The sequence below is a fragment of the Mizuhopecten yessoensis genome, unplaced genomic scaffold, assembly GCF_002113885.1.
Source record: "Mizuhopecten yessoensis strain PY_sf001 unplaced genomic scaffold, ASM211388v2 scaffold11091, whole genome shotgun sequence".
Taxonomy (NCBI): domain Eukaryota; kingdom Metazoa; phylum Mollusca; class Bivalvia; order Pectinida; family Pectinidae; genus Mizuhopecten; species Mizuhopecten yessoensis.
The window spans coordinates 1,059,514-1,083,140 of record NW_018408875.1 but is presented as its reverse complement, the minus strand read 5'-3'; the positions used below and the strand labels follow the sequence as shown (position 1 = coordinate 1,083,140).

General features: G+C 35.7%; 1 protein-coding gene across 2 annotated transcripts in view; it reads right to left on the bottom strand.

The window, feature by feature from the left end:
• Positions 1-16,730, bottom strand: part of LOC110465557 (GON-4-like protein) — a 47,429-nt gene extending 30,699 nt beyond the window's left edge. Inside the window, exons 1-14 of one of the 2 annotated variants that reach the window (XM_021521471.1) lie at positions 16,450-16,730; positions 15,198-15,831; positions 14,663-14,903; positions 13,294-13,428; positions 12,054-12,173; positions 8,917-9,060; positions 8,301-8,387; positions 7,919-8,087; positions 7,088-7,210; positions 6,530-6,641; positions 6,214-6,322; positions 4,522-4,611; positions 2,556-2,808; positions 1,694-1,883 (exon numbers count right to left, since the gene is read on the bottom strand). In XM_021521471.1, the coding sequence (XP_021377146.1) occupies positions 1,694-1,883; positions 2,556-2,808; positions 4,522-4,611; positions 6,214-6,322; positions 6,530-6,641; positions 7,088-7,210; positions 7,919-8,087; positions 8,301-8,387; positions 8,917-9,060; positions 12,054-12,173; positions 13,294-13,428; positions 14,663-14,903; positions 15,198-15,622 (2,198 nt within the window). In that variant the 5' untranslated portion in view covers positions 15,623-15,831; positions 16,450-16,730. The remainder of the gene's footprint in view (positions 1-1,693; positions 1,884-2,555; positions 2,809-4,521; positions 4,612-6,213; positions 6,323-6,529; positions 6,642-7,087; positions 7,211-7,918; positions 8,088-8,300; positions 8,388-8,916; positions 9,061-12,053; positions 12,174-13,293; positions 13,429-14,662; positions 14,904-15,197; positions 15,832-16,449) is intronic. The other variant, XM_021521473.1, reaches the window with a different exon arrangement.
• Positions 16,731-23,627: the final 6,897 nt, after the last annotated feature.

Sequence of the window (23,627 nt, the reverse complement as noted above, 5' to 3'; positions counted from 1 at the left end):
TTAACCGATATATTAAGGGAGATGTACAAAGGAATTTTGCAAGGAAAAAAGAACATGAAGTATATGAGCTGGCACAAGAAACAAAGACTGTTACATGATGATGTTTTACTTCACACAAAACAAGGATTGTGTACAAATCATCTGAACATGTACTAGCCTGCTATGGATTTTGTTTTAATCTATACAGCATCATTATAATAGTTTGAAAATGTACCAGCAGATGTTTAAGGTTGTATACCGTAAAAACCCATGTAATTTGCGCACCTGTGTAATTTGCGCAGGTACTTTTTGAGGCTGAAAATCTGGAAAAAAGCTTCTACTCGAATATTTTGCGCACCCAAAAAATCTGGAAAAAAAAAGATGTTCATGCTCCGAAAATCGATCTCCGAATATATTTTTTTTAAATATATTTCTATGATTTTTTTTTCATTGATGTAAAATGATATTTAAAACCAAGAAGAAACTACGTAAAATGTGTATTTTGTTGCTTGTTTTCTTTGAATTATCTGATCACACATGACACACACGTGTGCGCATATCGGCATACATCAATTCATTTTAGCAATATTTTACATAAAACATTTACTTGCTTACAAAAACATATCAATTAATAAGTAATTCGATGTTTAGTAACCGCTGGTGCATATCTCCTGGTGAAAGACATAATTAGATACCTTTTATTGATCATAATTACGATCAGTGAGAAGGGCTCATCATGACGGCTTGGGTTACGTCACTTCAAACCAGGTCATGTCACAGTTCAGTTTGGCCACGGAATTAGATTATCTAAGTCCGTGGTTTGGCGATATTTTTTTACAAATTACAATGCAGTAATGAGCTAACACTATCTCTGTGATTACCCGTTAACAATAGCTCTACTAATTGAAATGATTTGCAGTCGCGATCGACGGACCGTGTTGTTGTTTTTTTCACTCGCCAACACGTGGCGTGAATTACGAAGCCCTACTGCATTGTCATAACTACAGACTGATTTGACTGATAAGGGATTATAAAAAATATGTTTATACTAGAAGCGTGGACAATCAATACATCCTTTTCAAATCTACTCCAAGGAAAAAAATTGGTTAACGCAGACTATTTTTACGATGCTTCATTTAATAAATATTGAAATAATTCACGAGGTTATTATCAATCACGTGTTTACGTAATGTTAGACGCGAGATCAGCATGAAAGTGAGCCGGAAAAAAAAACATGCTATACGTATACGCATAGGCGATTTGAAAAAACTTACAGAACTTAAATAGAACGGAGCTTAAATCGAACAACTACATTTTCGTAATAGTATGGGGAAACGCACCGAGATGTCGAAACGTAATGTCTTGAAGTTGATCGGCGATTCTCTGGCATAGGAATTTGGCTAAACTTTTTTTGTTAACGGTTACCTATTTATTAATACTTTTCACATAAACTCACATAACAACACATTATTTATCTTTTATTAATGTTTGACATAAATAAATTTGTTGATCGTCATTTGTCTTAGAGTTCCGTGTACCAAGGGACATAATCCAAGATGGCGATCCCTCAGAATCGTCGATCTTTTCCTTAAAAAAAACTTGAATTTTTCTATACCTGTGTATTTTACGCACCTCCCACTTTGGGTATTAAATTTCTGAAAAAAAAGTGCGCAAATTACATGGGTTTTTACGGTAATATAAACAAATAACTCACTTATCCTCAGCCTCTGTGAAAGTGATCCGCTGTTTGACCTTGGGAACAGAAAGGTCAAATCCGCCAATCGGAAGGAGGTTCGAGCAGAAGAAAACATCTGAGTTCCAGACTGTCTCTTTTTGTTGTCTGGTGAGCACAGGCAACGGAGACTTCGGACTGGGAAGGGTAGCTGGGTCATTCAAATCTCTACCTGTAAACATATTCAAGAATCATCACCACCCCGGTAACCATACAAAACCAATACAGATTTCATATCACATAGTACTATTTATGTGAAATAGCAACAAAATCTGCTGTGTTGAATTGTCAGTTTGAAGTTTGTTTAGCTTGTATTATATCATACCAGATATGTTTCATGAGTGCTGAATAGGCAGATTCACCTTTATACACAACAAAAACGATGAAACAACAGTTTACCTGTTTATTACAATTCGAGATATTTAAATGAGGCAGATAGCAAGATAAAAAGAAAATACAAACTTATACTTTGGCGTAACAGGGGCTACTCACTCAACACTATAAGCTAACTATATACAATACTACAAAAACAAACGTGTACTGACGAGGTAGCCTCCTAAGCAAAGAAAGAGGCCACAAGGAAAAAATATATTCTCAGCAAGAGAATATATAGTGTGTGTTTGGGGATGGGGGGGCAAATATAATCGATAAAAGTTGGGGTGCAGAGTGATGCTTATAATTCAAAATATAACAATGGAGAGAGAGTAAAATATCTGTCAATATTTGTATAGTGGGCTTCAGGGGATTAATTCATGTATTTATATATTCTAATCTAGAGAGGGAGGAAAATAAAGAAATTGCTACATTAATCATCACCAAAGTGACATACAACTGTACACTCTACCTTTTTGATCACTGTCCACCACCTCCAGTATACGGTCCTTCTGGTTGCTGCTGAGGTTGGTGTAGTGTTTAGCCAGCAGGCTAGTGAGTGACTTCTCTGGGGAAGGTATTCGTCCCTCAGGGAGTTGGCACTGCCCCCAATCCTTCGTCTCTGATACCAATCTCAAAGCCCCATCCAGGTTATGGGCATAAAATGCAGAACGTCGGTCAGGGGTAACCAGTGAACTACTGCTCGCAAAACATTTGATTTCCTTCTGCAAAAGTTCATTTAAAAAAAATTAAAACTGGTATTAAGCAATACTGTCGTAAATCCTGCAAAGAACTTATCCCCCAAGATTATTGTTTAGCTGTCTGATAGTTTCAGTTTATTACTTTACAAAGAATATATAAGAACATGGTCGGGACCAAACAAACTATTCAACAAAAAGGGGTATTCCAGTATATACGAGTTTAGGTAGGTGGGGTTTCACTGTAATATATACGAGTTTAGGTAGGTGGGGTTTCTCTGTATGTTGATTTTCAGATCTAGTAATATATACTAGTTTAGGTAGGTGGGGTTTCACTGTATGTTGACTTTCAGATCTAGTAATATATACGAGTTTAGGTAGGTTGGGTTTCACTGTATGTTGATTTTCAGATCTAGTAATCTATACGAGTTTAGGTAGGTGGGGTTTCACTGTATGTTGACTTTCAGATCTAGTAATATATACGAGTTTAGGTAGGTGGGGGTTCACTGTAATATATACGAGTTTAGGTAGGTGGTGTTTCACTGTATGTTGATTTTCAGATCTAGTAATCTATACGAGTTTAGGTAGGTGGGGTTTCACTGTATTTTGATTTTCAGATCTAGTAATATATACTTGTTTAGGTAGGTGGGGTTTCACTTTATGTTGATTTTCAGATCTAGTAATATATACGAGGTTAGGTAGGTGGGGTTTCACTGTATGTTGATTTTCGGATCTAGTAATATATACGAGTTTAGGTAGGTGGGTTTTCACTGTATGTTGATTTTCAGATCTAGTAATCTATACGAGTTTAGGTAGGTGGGGTTTCACTGTAATATATACGAGTTTAGGGAGGTGGGGTTTCACTGTATGTTGATTTTCAGATCTTATAATATATACGAGTTTAGGTAGGTGGGGTTTCAATGTATGTTGATTTTCAGATCTAGTAATTTATACGAGTTTAGGTAGGTGGGGTTTCACTGTAATATATACGAGTGTAGGTAGGTGGGGTTTCACTGTATGTTGATTTTCGGATCTAGTAATATATACGAGTTTAGGTAGGTGGGGGTTCACTGTAATATATACGAGTTTAGGTAGGTGGTGTTTCACTGTATGTTGATTTTCAGATCTAGTAACATATACGAGTTTAGGTAGGTGGGGTTTCACTGTATGCTGATTTTCAGGTCTAGTAATATATACGAGTTTAGGTAGGTGGGGTTTCCCTGTATGTTGATTTTCAGATCTAGTAATATATACGGGATTAGGAAGGCGGGGTTTCACTGTATGTTGATTTTCAGATCTTGTAATATATACGAGTTTAGGTAGGTGGGGTTTCTCTGTATGTTGATTTTCAGATCTAGTAATATATACGAGATTAGGTAGGCGGGGTTTCACTGTATGTTGATTTTCAGATCTAGTAATATATACGAGTTTAGGTAGGTGGGGTTTCACTGTATGTTGATTTTCAGATCTAGTAATATATACGAGTTTGAGTAAGTGGGTTTTCACTGGATATATTGATTTTCAGATCTAATAAACTGTATGTTGATTTTCATATCTAGTTCAAAGTCCATCTTGATTGGATATTTGACTTTTATGAAATCAAATGTATTCCTTCAGGATATTTGCTCATGGAAATAATCTGTGCAGATAATAAATAAGGAGTGATTCCAATGTCATTTTTGCTTCACTGGTGACACAAAACTATTTAACAGTTTAAAAGTAAAGCTGTGATGCACTCACCAGCAGAAAGGTACAGTCAGCAGCCACCGATCCGTGAGTCTCCTGGGAGCTCTGTGACAACACGTACTGCTGGGAAAGTAACTGCACATGCTGCAAACACAACACATGGTCCAAACTAAGTTATCACAAATTAAATATAACATTGTTTAAAGTCAGAAGGCTCAATGTAATACAGCATTCAAATAACTAGAAACATCTTGTCAAGAAATGTAGAAATGAAGGAAGAGTTATTGGGTAGTAAAGTTGTTTTTGAGTTCAAATGTGTGGGTTGTTCGTGAGACAAATTGGTTGATATGTACACAGTTACACAACTTAGATGTTATTGAGAGCAGTGAGTTATTGAGTTCAAAGAAAGGCTGTTTGGAAGACAGGTGAGTTGGTTGTTGGGAAGACAGGTAGGTGTTGTGTATATAGGTAGGCAATTTAACAAGAGGCCCAAGAGGGCCTGTATCGCTCACCTGAATATTTAAGCAGTCATAGCAAAATATTCTCATTAAATATTATATTGCACTAAAAATATTTCCCTCGCAAACTTTGTTGGCTCCATCTGTTAAAACCACGAGCAAAATATTATTATAAGATTCTATGCTTTTTGATTCTTCTTCAGAAGTTGCTCGACATATTTTTCCCTGTGACCTTGTAAGTAGGTCAATGTCATTTTCCTTTTCCAATTGGTTATCTCTATTCCTTAAAGCTACTATATTATATATTATAATTGTATGCCTTTTTATTCTTCAGAAGTAGTTTGAACTATTTGACACATTTGATTGCTGTGACCATGAAAGTAGGTCAAACTAATTTTCATTCTCAAACTTTGTTGGGCTCTATCCCAGGAAGCCACCAGCCAAATATAAAGATTCTTTATCTTTCAGTTCTTCAGAAGAAGTCGTTTGAAGTGTTTGACACATTTGACCCCTGTGACCTTGAAAGTAGGTCAAGGTAATTTTCATTCTCAAACTTTGTTGGGCTCCATCCCAGGAAGCCATCAGCCAAATATGAAGATTCTATACCTTTTAGTTCTTCAGAAGAAGTCGTTTGAAGTTTTTTTACATATTTGACCCCTGTGGGCTGTTTTAGAGACATGTGGCTCATTGGGTCAACACTTAATCTGTTTTAAAGACAGATGGATAAGGAGACAGGTGGATTATTGACCAGTGAGTTAGTGGGGAAACATGTGAATGTTTAGAAAACAGGTAAATTTTGAGGAAACAGTTGAGTTATTGAGTACACAAGTAGACAGATAGGAATACAGGTAAATTATTTAGGAGACAGGCAAGATGCTTGAATAAAAAGGTGGTAGCGGTGTAACGGGCAAACAGATAGGATTGCAGGCATATTGATGTAGAGATGGGTAGAAAGAAGGGGTAACAGGTAGCTAGTTGTTGATTGTAGTAGACAGTTGGATTAACAGAACAATTATTCGTTTGTTGGGTAAGCAGGTAGGTTTTTCGATCCATAAGTAGTTCTTCAGGATAAAGATGAGTTGTTGGGTAGACAGATGGTATTATTTGGAAGAAAGGTGTGTTTTTGTGGACACTGGTTATTGTGGGGACAGGTGTTTTGTTGTGAAGACATTTGTAGTGTTGTGGAGACAGGTGTAGTGTTGTGGAGACAGGTGTGTTGTGAAGACAGGAGTGTTGTTGCAGAGTCATGTGTATTAATATTGGAACACATGGGTTGTTGGAAACAAACCTTTCTCATTTGATCCTCAACCTGCAGTCGTTCGGATTCTGTCATTTTGAGTGCACCTGGGGCAGATGAGGTTACAACTGTCACAACACGTCTCTCCTTCTTGTGTGATCTGCAAAATACCGTTCTTTCATGCATTCTTTCATAATCACTATTTTAATATTAAATTTGCTGTTCAAATAGATTTTGCAGCATAAAATTTATCATTATGAATTTCAATAATCTGCCCTCCCCCTATATGATTGCTTCAGCTGTTAATATGAAGCAAAAGAATCAACAGATCTACAGTGATCTTCCCACAATTTAGTGTTCTACATACTTAATGAGGTTGTTTCTAGCCATTTTCTTCATCTTTTGTTTCTCTGCTTCCTCAAGTTCCATATCTTCATACACATCAAACAGCTCGTCCATGAGTTGGTTCATCTCCCGCTCTGTAGTACAATTACACCATATTCATGATAATAAAACCTAGTGATGTTAAAGTCATTGGAACCATGAAAAGCTTTCACCTAAATTCTACATGAACTTTGGCTACGAAATAACCTCTTGACTAGTAAAAATAGATGAATTGTAGAATATTTAACTTAAAAAAACCTTTATTCAGTTGAAGAAGTTTTAATGATAAAGGGATCTCAATAGTTTGGTAAAAGAGTTCTTCATTATAATATTTTGTCACTACAGATAAATCATATGAATCATACTTAATGCACAGTACCCTAACACATTGGCCTGTGCTTGTATTTTGACAAGCTGATCATGAATCTTTAAAACAAAAATATTATGAGCTATGGTATTAATAGCATAATAAAAGATCTTATAATCATAATTTAATGTAAATTTGGATAAGAGAGGTATCCCACTAGAAGTGCATACATACTTGAGACCTGGACGGCACGGTCAGAACGTAAATCCTCCCTGTCCACCTGAGACTTGGCCGCATCCTCCAGGTAGTCGTACTCAGGATCCTCCTCGTCACCGCCATCATTGGTGTCTTCTGTTTCTGAAACAATGAAAAAATATTAACACTAAAGTCAAAATCTTAAGTAAATCATATAATAATTGGATTAGAATAAGGATACTGACCACATGATAGACAAGTGAGGTGAGGACATTACAATGAGGCTTGACCAGTGAATTAAGGATTTGACCAGTTAATAAGAGTAAATGAGGATACTGACAACAAGGGTTACCATTTAAGGGAGGATAATCACAAGGCCTGACTTGTTAAGTTAAGATACTGGCCATAAGGTTTGACAGATAAAGTTAGGATATTGACAACAGGCTTTAACCAGTGAAACAAGGACAATGACCACAGAGTTAATTTTGACCATTAAAATGACAATGTTGACCACAAGGTTTGGTCAGTGAGATGAGAAAAATGACCGCAGTGGTTCAGCAATGAAGTGAGGATACGGACATACAAATTTTACAAGCAAGGTGAGAAAGCTCATTATTACATTTCATCAGTTAAGGATACTGACCACAAAGATTTGACTAGTGAAGTATAGACACTGACCACAAGGTTTGATCGGTGAAGTGAGAATATTTTTTCAGTAAAGTGTGGATATTAACCACAGGGTTTCATCAGGTAAATAAAGATATTGACCAAAAAGTTTTACCATTGAAGTATGAATATTGACCTTAAGGATTGACCAGTAAAGTATGGATACTGACCACATGGTCTGACCAGTAAAGTATGGATACTGACCACAAGGTTTGACCAGTGAGGTAAGGAAAGTCTGCCAGTCGTTGTCATCACACTGCGTGTCATACATGTCCGCTGTGATGTCAGGGGCCACAAATGTAGATTCAAGCTCTGTAAGGGTAGTTTCCGTTAAGGACAGCTTCGATCTTGTTCTCAGGGCAATAGTTTCCTCCTGCCGGATCAATCATTCAAAATTTAATGTAACATATCCAAAATGAATTCAGAAAATGAATTCAGAAAATGACAATTTATATTTAGAATTACTGCATACTTTAAAACACTTGTTAATAACATTCCATCTGTACATTATTTTTATTTCCTCAATGTTCGTAAGAGATGCCTGTTCTCTAAACTCTCTTGTTTTGAGATGTTTTTACTTCTATACCTCTGTTTTGTCTGAAGCTGCCATAGCTTCCTGGTATTTTCTTCCTAACAGGTGTTTCTGGCTTGGAGGTCCCATAGGACTCCACCCCTGTCAGCAACAAACACATTCCACAGTAGTACCAACAGATAATTAACAACAATTAGCAAGTACTGTTTCTTTCAAAATGATTTCATTGAAAAAATGCAAGGTAAGCTGTAAATGATGTGTAGTTGTGTAATGGTTCATCAAAGTTTGAATTACAATCAATTTATTTCGGTTGTTTCAGTTCTTATTGAGTATATTCTGGATTTCAATTTGATTTCTAGTTAAATATAACTAGCTTTAGAGTCAAATGTAGTACAAATTTTAAGTTTGGTGTTCCAACTTGTTTGTTCCTTTTTGTTTGGCGTGGTTTAAGTATAATAACCATTAAAAACTTCAACATTTTTTTACCTTATAGAAAAGTTTTGTGTTGCTCCATTTAACTTCTTTGTATGTTTTTAGGAGACAATTAATTTATTGAATCTGCTAATAGAAAAATATCATAAAGAACTGCAATAACAGAAAATCATATTGAATCTGGATCCATGTGCAATATTACAATCCCAGTATGTACTACAGAAGTAAAGATACTTACATCCCTGTTGGTGGGGGTGATGCTGAAGTCAGACAGCCGATCACAGGACCGTGGAGTTTTAGGAGTGGAGGGTGCTGGGGAGCCAGTGTCACTGACTTGGGATGATGTCATACTCTCAGCGTCCTCATCACTGACAGGATCAGGCTGCCAAACAAACAAGCGCATTCTGTACTGAGGCTATACTTAGGTGGGTAAAGCAGGGCAAAGAGTCAATTCTTTACACTAGAGGCTATACTAAGGTGAGTAAAACAGGACATAGAGTCGATTCTTTACACTAGAGGCTATACTTAAGTGGGTAAAACAGGACATAGAGTCGATTCTTTACACAAGAGTCTATACTCAGGTGGGTAAAACAAGGCATAGAGTTGATTCTTTACATAGAGGCTATACTCAGGTGGGCTAAAACAGGGCATAGAGTTAATTCTTTACACAAGAGCCTATATTTTGGTGGGTAAAACAGGGCATAGAGTTAATTCTTTACACTAGAGGCTATACTTAAGTGGGTAAAACAGGGTATAAAGTCGATTCTTTACATAAAGCCTATACTTAGGTGGGTAATACAGGGGATAGAGTTAATTCTTTACACTAGAGGCTATACTTAGGTGGGTAAAACAGGGCATAGAGTTAATTCTTTACACAATAGCCTATACTCAGGTTGGAAAACAGGACATAGAGTCGATTCTTTACACTAGAGGCTATACTCAGGTTGGCTAAAACAGGGCATAGAGTTAATTCTTTACACTAGAGGCTATACTTTGGTGGGTAAAACAGGGCATAGAGTCAATTCTTTACACTAGAGGCTATACTTAGGTCGGTAAAACAGGGCATAGAGTTATTTCTTCTCACTAGAGGCTCTACTTAGGTGGGTAAAACAAGGCATAGAGTCAATTCTTTACACTAGAGGCTATACTCAGGTGGGAAAAACAGGACATAGAGTCGATTCTTTACACAAGAGTCTATACTCAGGTGGGTAAAACAAGGCATAGAGTCAATTCTTTACACTAGAGGCTATACTCAGGTGGGAAAAACAGGACATAGAGTCGATTCTTTACACTAGAGGCTATACTCAGGTAGGCTAAAACAGGGCATAGAGTTAATTCTTTACACTAGAGGCTATACTTAGGTGGGTAAAACAGGGCATAGAGTTAATTCTTTACACAATAGCCTATACTCAGGTTGGAAAACAGGACATAGAGTTAATTCTTTACACTAGAGGCTATACTCAGGTTGGCTAAAACAGGGCATAGAGTTAATTCTTTACACAATGGCCTATATTTTGGTGGGTAAAACAGGGCATAGAGTTAATTCTTTACACAATAGCCTATACTCAGGTTGGAAAAACAGGACATAGAGTCGATTCTTTACACAAGAGTCTATACTCAGGTGGGTAAAACAAGGCATAGAGTTGATTCTTTACATAGAGGCTATACTCAGGTGGGCTAAAACAGGGCATAGAGTTAATTCTTTACACAATAGCCTATACTCAGGTTGGAAAAACAGGACATAGAGTTAATTCTTTACACTAGAGGCTATACTCAGGTTGGCTAGAACAGGGCATAGAGTTAATTCTTTACACTAGAGGCTATACTTAGGTGGGTAAAGCAGGGTATAGAGTCAATTCTTTACACTAGAGGCTATACTTAGGTCTGTAAAACAGGGCATAGAGTTATTTCTTCACACTAGAGGCTATACTTAGTTGGGTAAAACAGGGCATAGAGTTGATTCTTTACACAAGAGCCTATACTCAGGTGGGTAAAACAGGACATAGAGTTAATTCTTTACACTAGAGGCTATACTTAGGTGGGTAAAGCAGGGTATAGAGTCAATTCTTTACACTAGAGGCTATACTCAGGTGGGAAAAACAGGACATAGAGTAGATTCTTTACACTAGAGGCTATACTCAGGTGGGCTAAAACAGGGCATAGAGTTAATTCTTTACACGAGAGGCTGTACTTAGGTGGGTAAAACAGGGCATAGAGTTAATTCTTTACACAATAGCCTATACTCAGGTTGGAAAAACAGGACATAGAGTCGATTCTTTACACTAGAGGCTATACTCAGGTTGGCTAACACAGGGCATAGAGTTAATTCTTTACACTAGAGGCTATACTTAGGTGGGTAAAACAGGGCATAAAGTTAATTCTTTACACAATAGCCTATACTCAGGTTGGAAAACAGGACATAGAGTTAATTCTTTACACTAGAGGCTATACTCAGGTTGGCTAACACAGGGCATAGAGTTAATTCTTTACACTAGAGGCTATACTTAGGTGGGTAAAACAGGGCATAGAGTTGATTCTTTACACAAGAGCCTATACTCAGGTGGGTAAAACAGGACATAGAGTTATTTCTTCACACTAGAGGCTATACTTAGGTGTGTAAAACAGGGCATAGAGTTAATTCTTTACACAATAGCCTATACTCAGGTTGGAAAACAGGACATAGAGTTAATTCTTTACACTAGAGGCTATACTCAGGTTGGCTAAAATAGGGCATAGAGTTAATTCTTTACACTAGAGGCTATACTCAGGTGGCAAAAACAGGACATAGAGTCGATTCTTTACACAAGAGTCTATACTCAGGTGGGTAAAACAAGGCATAGAGTTGATTCTTTACATAGAGGCTATACTCAGGTGGGCTAAAACAGGGCATAGAGTTAATTCTTTACACGAGAGGCTGTACTTAGGTGGGTAAAACAGGGCATAGAGTTAATTCTTTACACAATAGCCTATACTCAGGTTGGAAAACAGGACATAGAGTTAATTCTTTACACTAGAGGCTATACTTAGGTGGGTAAAGCAGGGTATAGAGTCAATTCTTTACACTAGAGGCTATACTTAGGTCGGTAAAACAGGGCATAGAGTTAATTCTTTACATAGAGGCTATACTTAGGTGGGTAAAACAGGGCATAGAGTTGATTCTTTACACAAGAGCCTATACTCAGGTGGGTAAAACAGGACATAGAGTTAATTCTTTACACTAGAGGCTATACTCAGGTGGGTAAAACAGGGCATAGGTTATCAATGTTTACAAAAATTGTAAAGCTCTCTGTGACAAATCTACAGACTAGCAGCATAATATTACTTGATAGACTGAACCACTATGACTAAGCGTCAGAGATTAGGAAGGGTGGTTACCTCTTTAGATGGATCATATTCATCATCCTCCTCCTCATCATCTGAAAAATCCACCTCCAGGAAGCTGGCCCCAGAGGGTTTAGATTTCTTCAGAGGTGACAGTGGCCAAGGATGCAGCACCTGAATCAGGAGAAAGTTAAAATAAATGTTAAGGCTACAGAAACTGAAACAAATCAGATACCTGTTCATAAAATAAAGAATCTTTGAAAACATAGCTAGTACAACTATGAAATACCATGTTTTCCCTTCATTATATAGATCTGATGTAAAACCGACATTTTGCATGATGTTGTTCAGTGATGTTTGCATTGTGGTATTAAAGACATAGTGGTTCCTTATGTATGTTATGCAATTTACACAGTTACTGGATGTAAACTGGTCATGGTGTATAGTACTATATGTTGGCTCTTCACTAATCAAAACAACACATACATTAACATATAGGGTGGTCGGGTGGTGCAGTGGATAGCGCACTTGGCTTTCACCAAGGCGGCCAGGGTGCGATTCCCAGATCAGAATTGAAAAGGTTTAGGGTCACCTGCCCTATCACGTGGGTTTTCTCCAGGTTCTCCGGTTTCCTCCCACATTAATATAACACCACCCGCACGCTAACATGAGGGCCAACAAGAGTGATTAATATATGTTGAAATAACTTGTTTCATAATTGTTGTAAAATAAATAACGTTTATTTTTTTTACATTAACATATTGAATTTAAATATTGTCTGTGCTGATATTTCATCGTGAAAGATGCTGTAAGTTCTTTTTCATTCCAGTGATATTTTGACCAGGCTAATCCTTGACACATGCTTCTCCTGAAGACTCTACTTATATCTCTTTGTAATGTAATGCCTTGACATTTTGGTGAAAATGGAAATCGGGACTGGCCTAAAAACATTTTAAAAATTCTGCCGAAGATTTACTGGATCATTTGTCACTTCTATCACAGTTCCCTCGACCCCAGTAGCCAGAATAAGCACAGCTAATATTTTCGATTTTTCTGCCTGTAATATCGAGTTTCCGTTGCAGTTAAACAATGAGTAAAGAAAAAGACTGAAGTGCCCCTGGGGGGAAAATGTAAATATATTATGATGGAAATTTTAAATGTGTCTTGGGATAAGACCGATTCTTTCTTGAGTCTTAAATGAAAAACATGCCTCCTGAATGACGTACAGCAACCACCCAAAGACATCATCAATGCAGCAATTGTTACGTTAACCACAATTAATCTTTCAACTTACATCCCCCTCTTCTTGTATGATATGCTTGACCTTTGACCTCGTCATCTTGGGTTCATAGTGAGCTTCAACCTTCTCATTCTCTGCAAGCAGGGTGTTCTTTACCATGGCCACCACATGTTCGTTGGTAATGACTTGCTGGATAAGACAAAGTAAGAATAGTAATTAAGACAGATTGTTACGATAAAGTAAGCATAGTAATTAAGACAGATTGTTAAGATGATCTTTCTGTTTACAAATGAAGTTATACTGAAATTACATAATGGCATATGTGACGTTTATTTAGTATATTCTCCGACAGACCAAATGAACTAGAAGATTAGTACATTTAACAGAATAGAAAATCTTGTTTAATTCCACTTTAGTACTGATAGTAAAAAGAATGCCACTCAATATTTTTATTTGATAACATTTTGTTTTGGTATTGATACAAAGTGTCCATGATTACCAGTGGTCAAAGGTGGCAAACAGACACCGTCTTGAGGAAATATGATTGGTCTATTTCATTTGTAAACATACATATTTATACACAAACCAAAACATTTGTGGACCATAATCCATTTGTCTGTGACAATATAGAGCATAATTTTTTCAATCATTTAGTCATATTATTGAAAATTTCTCTTAACAATCAACCATTTACCATAAAATACCAAATTGTTAGTGCAACCCGGGTTTTTAGCCAGCTTTTTTCGGAAAGGGCCCTTGAACTACTATTGGGAAAATATCAACAACATTTGGCAAAAATAGAGAAATATCATCAGTGTTCCCACATTTACAGGTTTGGGAAAATATCATAAGTTTGGAAAAATTAAAACCTGCAATGTGATTAGCAAAACTTTTTCTCTGGCTGTTTCTCACAGTAAATATAGAGCGATAAATAAACATATAAGTTTTCAGAGTTTTTTTTTTTATTCAATTTTAAATGTTTGTTATCTATGTATTTTGAATGCTCCTTCATGGACGGTAATACTTTGAATGCTGCACATATAATGACTAGAAACTTGCAATTGTATAAACATGCTGTTTAATCCAATTGGGAAAATAAAGACTGACATTGGGAAAATACAGGGTCATACGTATACTTCAATATGGAATGGGTCCCTGTACCGGACCCTATAAACACCTGGCAAAAACGCTGGCAACTGGCAACCAGACCTATCTTTGATGAATGATTTTTGTTTCTTTTTTTATCAATAGTAGATGTATCAATTCATCTAGATCTAATTAACCATAAAAGACTTGACATTCAATTAAATACCCATGTTGCATCACTATTTTTAACATCAACACATTTAGGTCTATACTGACAGTTGCAAATGCCAGGTTCAGACACTGGATATATAAGAGAAATACAAAACTGTAAGCCTACATGCAAAAGTTTTTTAACATTGGATGCTGTGAGGTTACTTCGGAGCACATTTTCCTCAAGGGCTTCATTTATTGGTGCATCTGTATCAGACTCCTCCAAGATCATCCAGTTATTATCATCATCTGAACTTTCATCCTCATCCTTTGCATCATCCTTGTCATCCAGCATGTTTACTTGGTCCGATACACTCTGAACCTCCAAGCTCTGCCTTGCAACTTTGGGTCGGTTAAGTGTCAGCTTTCTGAAATCATTTTGTTTCACATAGAATATGATAAAACAATATTACATTAATTCCATTTTCAAATAGAATCAACTTGTATGAGAATGTGGATTTTGACCTTAAAAATAAGAAGTTATTTAAGAAATATTTTGATCTGGACTAAATGTTTTATAATGTTAACATTATGTCTTTTGCACCAGGAACTAGAGTTTTTTTTAAATTTCAATTACATGTACCATTTATTTTTGTTTCTTCCAGCACAAAATACAAAACTGATGTTTAATTGATGCTAAAATTGAGCAACTTGTTACATACCCAGGACTCCTTTTAACCCCTCGTCCTTGAATTTGGGCAAAACGTTTGGCTGGGGATTTGTAGAGTTCCCTCCTTCTCATACCTGAATCCCGGCTTTTTTTGGCAATATCCAGTCTGACCTGCTTGTTAGACCTGTGAATGGTGGTGGCAAGTTCTCCACTGGCTTCATTCAGGAAGCTTAACTGTTCATTGATAAAAGCTAAGCTCTCATCCTCATTCCTCTCAGATGGTGAAGTAAACATGTTATCAGCCTGAGGGGGTGTGGTCATTTTATCCTGGTCTGATTGGTCAGGTGGTGTTAATTTTGATGATTGTGACTGATTTTTCAAATCTTGATCCTGGTCATATTGGCCTTCATCAATAATTGAGCTACTACCATCATCAGACTTTGAATGTCTGGACTTGACGTCCTGATTTTCACTCATTTTGATTTAAAATATTGCTCATTAATAAAACACTAACAATACTTGATACAAACCTATCCCCCCAAATTGATATTCCAGTCAAAATCACATTGTTTTATCATATTTCACCACACATGGTTATTCTTCTTCACCATAGACATATTCCTGCTGCTTGGAAGGCCTACTTTGTGCTGTATACATCTTAAATCATGTGAGGTTCATATCCGATACTGTAGAAATAAACAAGATCACAAATTATAATCACTGTTACTTTTCAAATCACGTTTTTTCAAAATTACCTACACCAGCAACAGTTTTTTCTCCCGCCTCAACTGGGACTCAATCAGTTATTGTGAATTTTCAGGTATTTTTGGAAATATTTTGAAATTGTTATCTCGAGAGTCATATTACATGATAAACAGATAAATGAAAATTATTGTGAATTGATAGGGTAAAATAATTAGTCTAAATAATTCTTTAGTTCTCCGAGAACTGATCAGTATGCATCTGGACAAAATCAAGCAGAAATATTTAATAATAGCAGTTCAAATATGCTATTTCAAAACTGGCTTGGGAAAAGTCGCAGCAGTCCCTGGTTCTATGTTTTACAACGTAGTTTGTTTTAACGTTAAAATACTGTCATTTTATTGAAACTAGCTCTTAAGTAGCACCGAATTAAAACTACCCGGTACGAGACGTTTAGAAATTACTTGATTTAATTTTTTAATTTATGATAAATTCTATAAATTTCTCTGTTTATTGTCAAGCTATACAGAAAGTACGTTACCCGTGATTCATTTTTATTATAAAGAGGAGGGCGGATGGGTAAGTTCAAAGAAAAGCATCACCTTCGTCCCGGTACCGCTTCGTCCTTCGACTGCCATCCATTTTTTCATTTAATTTGCATGAATAATTGTGCACATGTATCTACAGTTTAAACACAACGATATTAATGCATGGTTAAATTGTTGACTCTGCGACTTGTTAAGTAATTATGGCGAAAACATCCCGAGCCCCGCTTGAATATCACAACAAAAACATTTCAGTCGGAGTCGGTTGTGCCTGCGGAACTAGCGCCATTTTCCTTCAAAACATATGGTTGAAAATATTTCGGAATGCTGTTTTTGTATGAAAACAAACGAAACATATTCGATATTATCGTCACAGCAAAACGAATAAAATCAACAGAAACACCTAAGTATAACACAGAAAAGATTAAATAATTTACTGCGTCGAAATATTATACAATGTATTACCGCTTACGTCATTTCATAAACGTAGATCTACTTATTATACCTTTGGTCTGTAATCGTAAAAATCGACATTAAAGCGCATTCGCTGATGTAACACGGGTTTAAGGATAAATGACTCGCAGAAATGAAGAGTAAACCAAACACAAAATCTTTCACTTTAGAGCTTGGTGAAGCTGTGAAATTTCACAATGGGTTCATTATCAATGACGATATTTTGATTTTATATGTTTCTGCAAAAGGTACTCAAAGTGGAACCCTCTTTTAAATAGAAAATGAAAATGAACTCTTTCCAGCTATGTTAAAATTACATAGGAGCCCGCGCCCCCTCATAACTTATGTTTCAGAAGTGATACGAGATTTTTGCTGCTGTTTTAACCTTTTTCAATCCCTTATACATCTAGAGTTATTACTTTGAATAAGTCTATTAATGATTTAGATTATTAATTATCCTAATTACAGCATGGGTGTCGGAAAATGGAATATTATCCTGAAAGTATTTTTCTGAAAAAAATCGTATTTTTTTGCATCGTCATACTTGGGAAAGAACATTTTCTTTCATGAAGTGCTTTAATAATATATTTATCATCCAGAATGTGAGTTTAATCAAACATTTTGTGAAAATTGTAACGTAAAATATATGATTTTTCATTCTTATTAATCTTGTATACCAAACATTTTCATAGTATGAATTTAGCAGTGGTGTTATTTCAAAGATGTATGCGAAAATTTAGTCCAAAAAGGTGATGGAAAGTATTCATTTCGCACAACAAAGTACACTGTGTACTCAAAAAGGTGAGGGCCTAAGACACCTCCCTGGCATCCACCAAAAGCAATGTACCTGATAACAGGTAATGAAATTCGACACAAGCCTACAATAAACCTTTCAGTTTATTTTAGGTCACAAAAATTCCAAATTCAAGTTTGCTTCATCAGTTAGCGTGATTGATAAAGTTTTTGTTAACAATCAATTTAGAGATCAAATGTAATATCCTTGTCACTTTTTAGAATTTGTTCTTATACATTTTGTTTTCATTTATTTTTTACATTTTATCATCAGACTTTTGTTTTTACATTGCTTTTAGGGGATATTTCATACTCATTTGTTAATATTCATCTCATAATGAAGAGTAAATGTATTGGTGAAGGTCACCATCGCATCTTCGCGAAATCTCGTAAATGTTAAGGTACACGAAATCTAAAATGAAAAATCCATAACAAAAATGGCTACTAATTAACAACCAAGGAGCTGTTTTACGGGTCCTGTTCACATAAAAAGTTTTTTTTATTAACAATTTTAATTCAAAGGGAAGCAAATCCACACTTCTGCAAAAATGTGCCAGGCATCAATTAATTTTCACACAAAAAATTGTGGTGTTCCGCGACATCACGTGTATGCTCATTTCATATTATTGGCAATGACCTGAACCCTTGTGCACAGGTTATCCTATAATGAAGAGAGTCTTTGAATTTTCAATTATGAAGTAGGTTATCCGAAATATTTGATGGCCTTTTAGAAGTGCCGTACATCTTATCAAAGAATCAATCAGCCTTCACCCTCAATTTTTGTCTCTTGGATGACACTGGCTGCAAAGCATGGACAGGTTGGTCAAAGAACAGTTTCTCAAACTCCATTCGTACTTGGTCCCATTTCTTTCTTCTTCAGTATATACCGAAACTACACAAAATGCTCTTTTACTGTTTTGGGTTAAGATGAAAACTGATATCTCTTGTAATTAAGTGTTCCGATCTTTTTGGTATTCCCCTGCCTAGTATTTCAAAAACCTTTCATTCTGTAGTACAAGCATTGAAGGTCCTGACCATCTGAGTAGGGGACATATACTTTCACACAATACTTTATTCTCAGAAACATTCTTTGGAGACAAAGTGACAGCCTTGATAGATTTTGGACACACTGTAAGGCCATAATCTGGAAGCCAAAATGATGCAAGCAGTACAAAAACATCATAGACAAGCTCACATGGTTGGAACAAGACGACAATGTAGTCGTTGGTCGTGGTTTTAGAGATGTCCTGCCAATGTTAGAGGCATCTGGTATTAATACCAGTGTGCACTCATATCTTAAGACTGGGCTGAGACAACACTCTGATCTACAGGCTAACATTGGCAGAACAGTTACTAAATCCCGATGGATTTTCATGGCCGTCATAAGCATTGGATATTTTTTAGAACTCAATCAATATCAAATTGCTTCAGTGATATAATTGAGGAAGTGTTAAAAATTGTGACTGCATGTCTCGATAGGATACAGGGACCAATTTATCAAAGATCACCCGGAAACTGACAGAAAATACAGAGAACTCGCGCATCAAATGAAGTTTCTATTTACAAAATTAACTTTTCAGGATTTTGACTCTAGTTACGAGGCTCTATTACAAAAGTCAAATTCAACTATGTTTAGACATATTGCGAAAAATAGCCATAGAAATTTTAAAAATTATTCATGAAAATTGTCCAACATATCTGACAGGTCTAATTCATGTTAATATTGATAACTCCTCTTTCAGAAACGGAAACATGCTGAAGCTACCATCGGTAAGAACAGAAAGGTACGGCCGAAACAGCTTTTCATACATACCAGCAAAACTTTGGCGAGATCTATCAGAAGATGAAAGAAACGCAGTTTCAAAAAGTGTATGGAAGGTTGGAATGGCCTTACCTGTAGATGTTCGTTCATCTTGCAAATTTACTAACAAAATATAGTCTGGTTTACGTGTATTGTGTACGCTTTTTTTATATATATATTAGTCTAGTGCTCGATATATGTATGTATGTGCTCTAGCAAATAAGTGCATGGTAGATAGTGTATATATGTGCAATGAGTTTATCAAAGCAGGAGAGCTTGCTGATAGGGATTGGTCCAAAAACTTATAAAAACATTAATATTTTATACATGTATTTTATATATGTGCTAACAAACTTTTTTTATTTATGCATGCTTGTTATGTTTCTCTAAAATGTTACAGCGTTTTTCTTTTCATGTTTAAGAGTCGGTTGTAAAAGCCTTTATAACAGCCTTGTGTTATCATGTTTAACTATGTACCCACTTATAAATAAAGCTATTTACCAGGGACTGTTCATTGATGCGGAACAACCTCTACGTCCGTATTTAAATGTGACATTTTCGTATATAAACACTGGCGGACCTGCAAACGTTTATACAGGCCTTGCGAGGCTTTATAGGTCAATAATAAGTTATCTGGGGGTCCGACCATGGGGTATTTTTTTCATTCTGGGTCATAGGAACGTGTCAAGTCCCCGTGTGTTCAACCGTATGGATTGCGATAAACGAATACGGCCCGTATGATTCCAACAAATAGATTTGTTTTCAGCGGCTTTTAAGAGAGCACGATGATTTTCGAATTAAACCTGCCAGAAAACCAGAAAAAAAACAAAGTATGTCGACGATATTTTGAGGATTTTGAATGGGGTATAAATAGGCAGGTGCAAATGTTTAAATGAAATAAATAAAAAATAAAAATAACAACTGGAGTTCTGTGACGTTCATATTTCCTTAGATATTCTCTTGAACACTTTTTTCTTCTATATACTGTCTAGTAGGGAAAAAAATGTTCGAAAGAAAATCTATGGAAGTATGAACGTCACAGTACTCCATTTCGTATATTTTTTAAATCTTAAATAAGCATTTTGATGAAGCAATATCTGCTTTCATTTGATGTATTTCTTTGGTATTACCATCGCGTAAGAGCTCATTTAACTATTCTATTCCGCAAGATATATCTGTTAAAACAAAAACATCCTAATTGGCCAAAATATTTCGTCCAGTCGAAACTCTTTAAGTAAAGTAATTAAACTGTTGCCAATTTAAGGCATTGTTTTTTCTTGTTACCCGGCCTTGTATCTCGGTAATGTGCCCTCTATGCACTAGACAATTGACTCTCTGTAAACCGGCGTCAGATTCCGTTCTGGTATAGTGCGGATGTTTATACATTGTTATACATGATCCATTTCAGATCCGAGGTACATGTATTTTGTGAACCTTAGTTTCTTTAATTAAATACATTTTATTCTATTTGATGAGCATTTCAGATATTTCAACTGTAAACCATGTTTAGCAACAAAACACTTTATCAAACTTGCCTAAACAAGGAGGATATAAATGTGCACAAGTGTAGCATTAAAAACTGCAAATCTTTCCATTTTGAAATATCAATACTCATCAAACTACTGGATTAATACTCGAAAATATTGTTCATATGCATCGATGTTGTCAAACATATTCTGATCAAGCAGAATAAGATGAAGTCATATTCTGAAATATAGTTTAAAACTGAATGCTATCAAACGGTAAATCAAAATAAGTCCATACGTTTTGCCTTATTTTATGAACAAATTACTAGCCAATAATACTTATAAAGTCTTATCTACAACTAATTTTGATGTATATGAAGTATCTTCATATTTTATAAGACAAATAAAATACTATACTTTACTGAATTGAACTTTTAACTACTTAATTCAAATGCATGTTTTAGACAGGATGCATTATTTCTGTCCGCCAAACAACGCGTGATCATCCATATGCATATCAGGCAGTACAAACCAGTTACATAATTTACCAGAGAAACTATGCGAGGCCTCTGTTTGTAATGGGTGCGTTCTGGGAAAAGTTATTAAAATTCCTCTGTAACTATTATCCTGAAATATCATATATTTGATTAATTCTTGACCATACACGAGAAAGCAATATTGATTTGTGACAGAGGGGAAGTTCACTAATATTAGTTTCAAATACCGTAAATATAACTGCATCAAGTATTTGTTATTCCACAACAATGTGCCCCACGTATTGCTTTCCTTTTTGAAGGAAAGCAACTTGTACGTGATATGACTGTGTTGACTCTGAAGTAGACGTTCAGCCTTGTAAATGGAAATGCAGGTCGCTAATTGTTCTCGTTGTTATGCAATAAAGTTACACACTGACCGGAAATGAACTTGCGAATGGACGCCGCATTCCCTGGACTGTCCTTTTGTCGTCTGCTCAATGCGAATGAAGAGTCACTAATTTTATCAGCCTATGCTCCTTTTGAAAATCCTTCGGATTACGTCCCCTGATAACACTGATATTAGGCTATAGACTAATCGTGACAAGTACCTTGTTGATTTGTATTGTTATAGTTTTGATTCAAATTATCTAGTAGTCAGTTCCGGAATGCCCAACTGGCAGCGTGTATTCCATTGGTGTTCTCTATGGCAACATCTGAAAATGGAATTATTATTTTTGATGTCATCTGTTTTCTGAACGCACCAGAAATGAAATGAATTTCAGGGGATACCCTAGTTAAACTTTCTTTACAAACTGCAACTGAATCAAAAGCATCTTCCAAACAACATCTCAATCCTCGTTATAAATGAGTAATCTGTTTTACGTTTAAGCCTTACGTTGAGCCCTCTCTGACTTTTCAGAATCGACCAGAGTACAACCATCCCAAACCTCACATGCATATTCTAAAACTGGTAATATATAAGTTTTGTAAATTCTTAAGAGAGCATCCCGCTTCAACATATATTTGAGTTTTCGCAAAATATTTATTTTTTGCATTACCGATTTATTGATTTCACTTACATGATCTGACCGTTTTGCATCTGAATTGAATGTAACTCCAAGGTGCCTATGCATACTGTTAAAATTCAAAATATTTCCATCAAAAATCAGTTCAAGATCTTCATCTATATCATTTGAATTTGATATGAAAATAACTTCCGTCTTATTTGGGTTGAAAGTAACAAGCCAAGTGTTAGCCCACCTACTCAAAGCTTCCAGGTCCCTATTCAAAACTGTTGGTATATCTAGACAAGAAGATGAAGTGCTTTTTAAAGACGTATCATCAGCAAAAAGACGTGTTGTAGATTCTAATACTTCGGCGATATCATTTATATAAATTAAGAAAAACAATGGTCCAAGAATTGAACCCTGAGGAACTCCAGCACATATCAAACCAGCCCCAAAAGAAGAATTATTTATAAACACTTTCCGTTGTCTGTTGCTTAAGTTGTTTTCGATCCAAGAAAGGAAATTTCCTGAGATACCATATGATTTTAACTTGACTAATAAACCATTATGCCAGACTCTGTCAAAAGCTTTTGAGATGTCACAGAAAACTAAACAAGTATGCTTCTTTTCTTCTAGATCAAGACAAATAGTATGATATAATTCGATTAATTAATACACAGCTGAGTGGCCAGGCATAAATCCTGATTGGTATTGATAAAATAGAGAATTTTCAAAAAAATAATTATGCAAGTACAAAAAGACAACCCTTTCAAATGTTTTACATACCGTAGACAAAAGAGAAATCGGTCTATAGTTAGAAGGAGAATGCCTATCACCATTCTTAAAAAGCGGCATGACTTTAGGAAATTTCCAAATATCAGGATAAATACAAGTAGATAACGATAAGTTAAAAAGAAGTTCAAGTGGTTTACATACAGTTTTTGCAGTGTACTTCAACATATGGTGGCTGATTTCATCCATGCCTGAGGCTTTGCCAAGTTTTAAATTCAACAAGACATCACATATTTCATTGTAGTTAATCATAGGAGATTCAAATGAACTCTCCGTTTTCGGTTCTAAAATAGGAATATCAGTATTATTATCATCTATGTTAGTGATACTGCAAAAATAATTATATAATAAATTTGATTTGTCCTTATCGTCAACTAATAAACGTCCCGATGTTGAATCAACTAAAGTAGGAATAGACTGCGAGGTCCCTGAATTTCCCATCAATCTC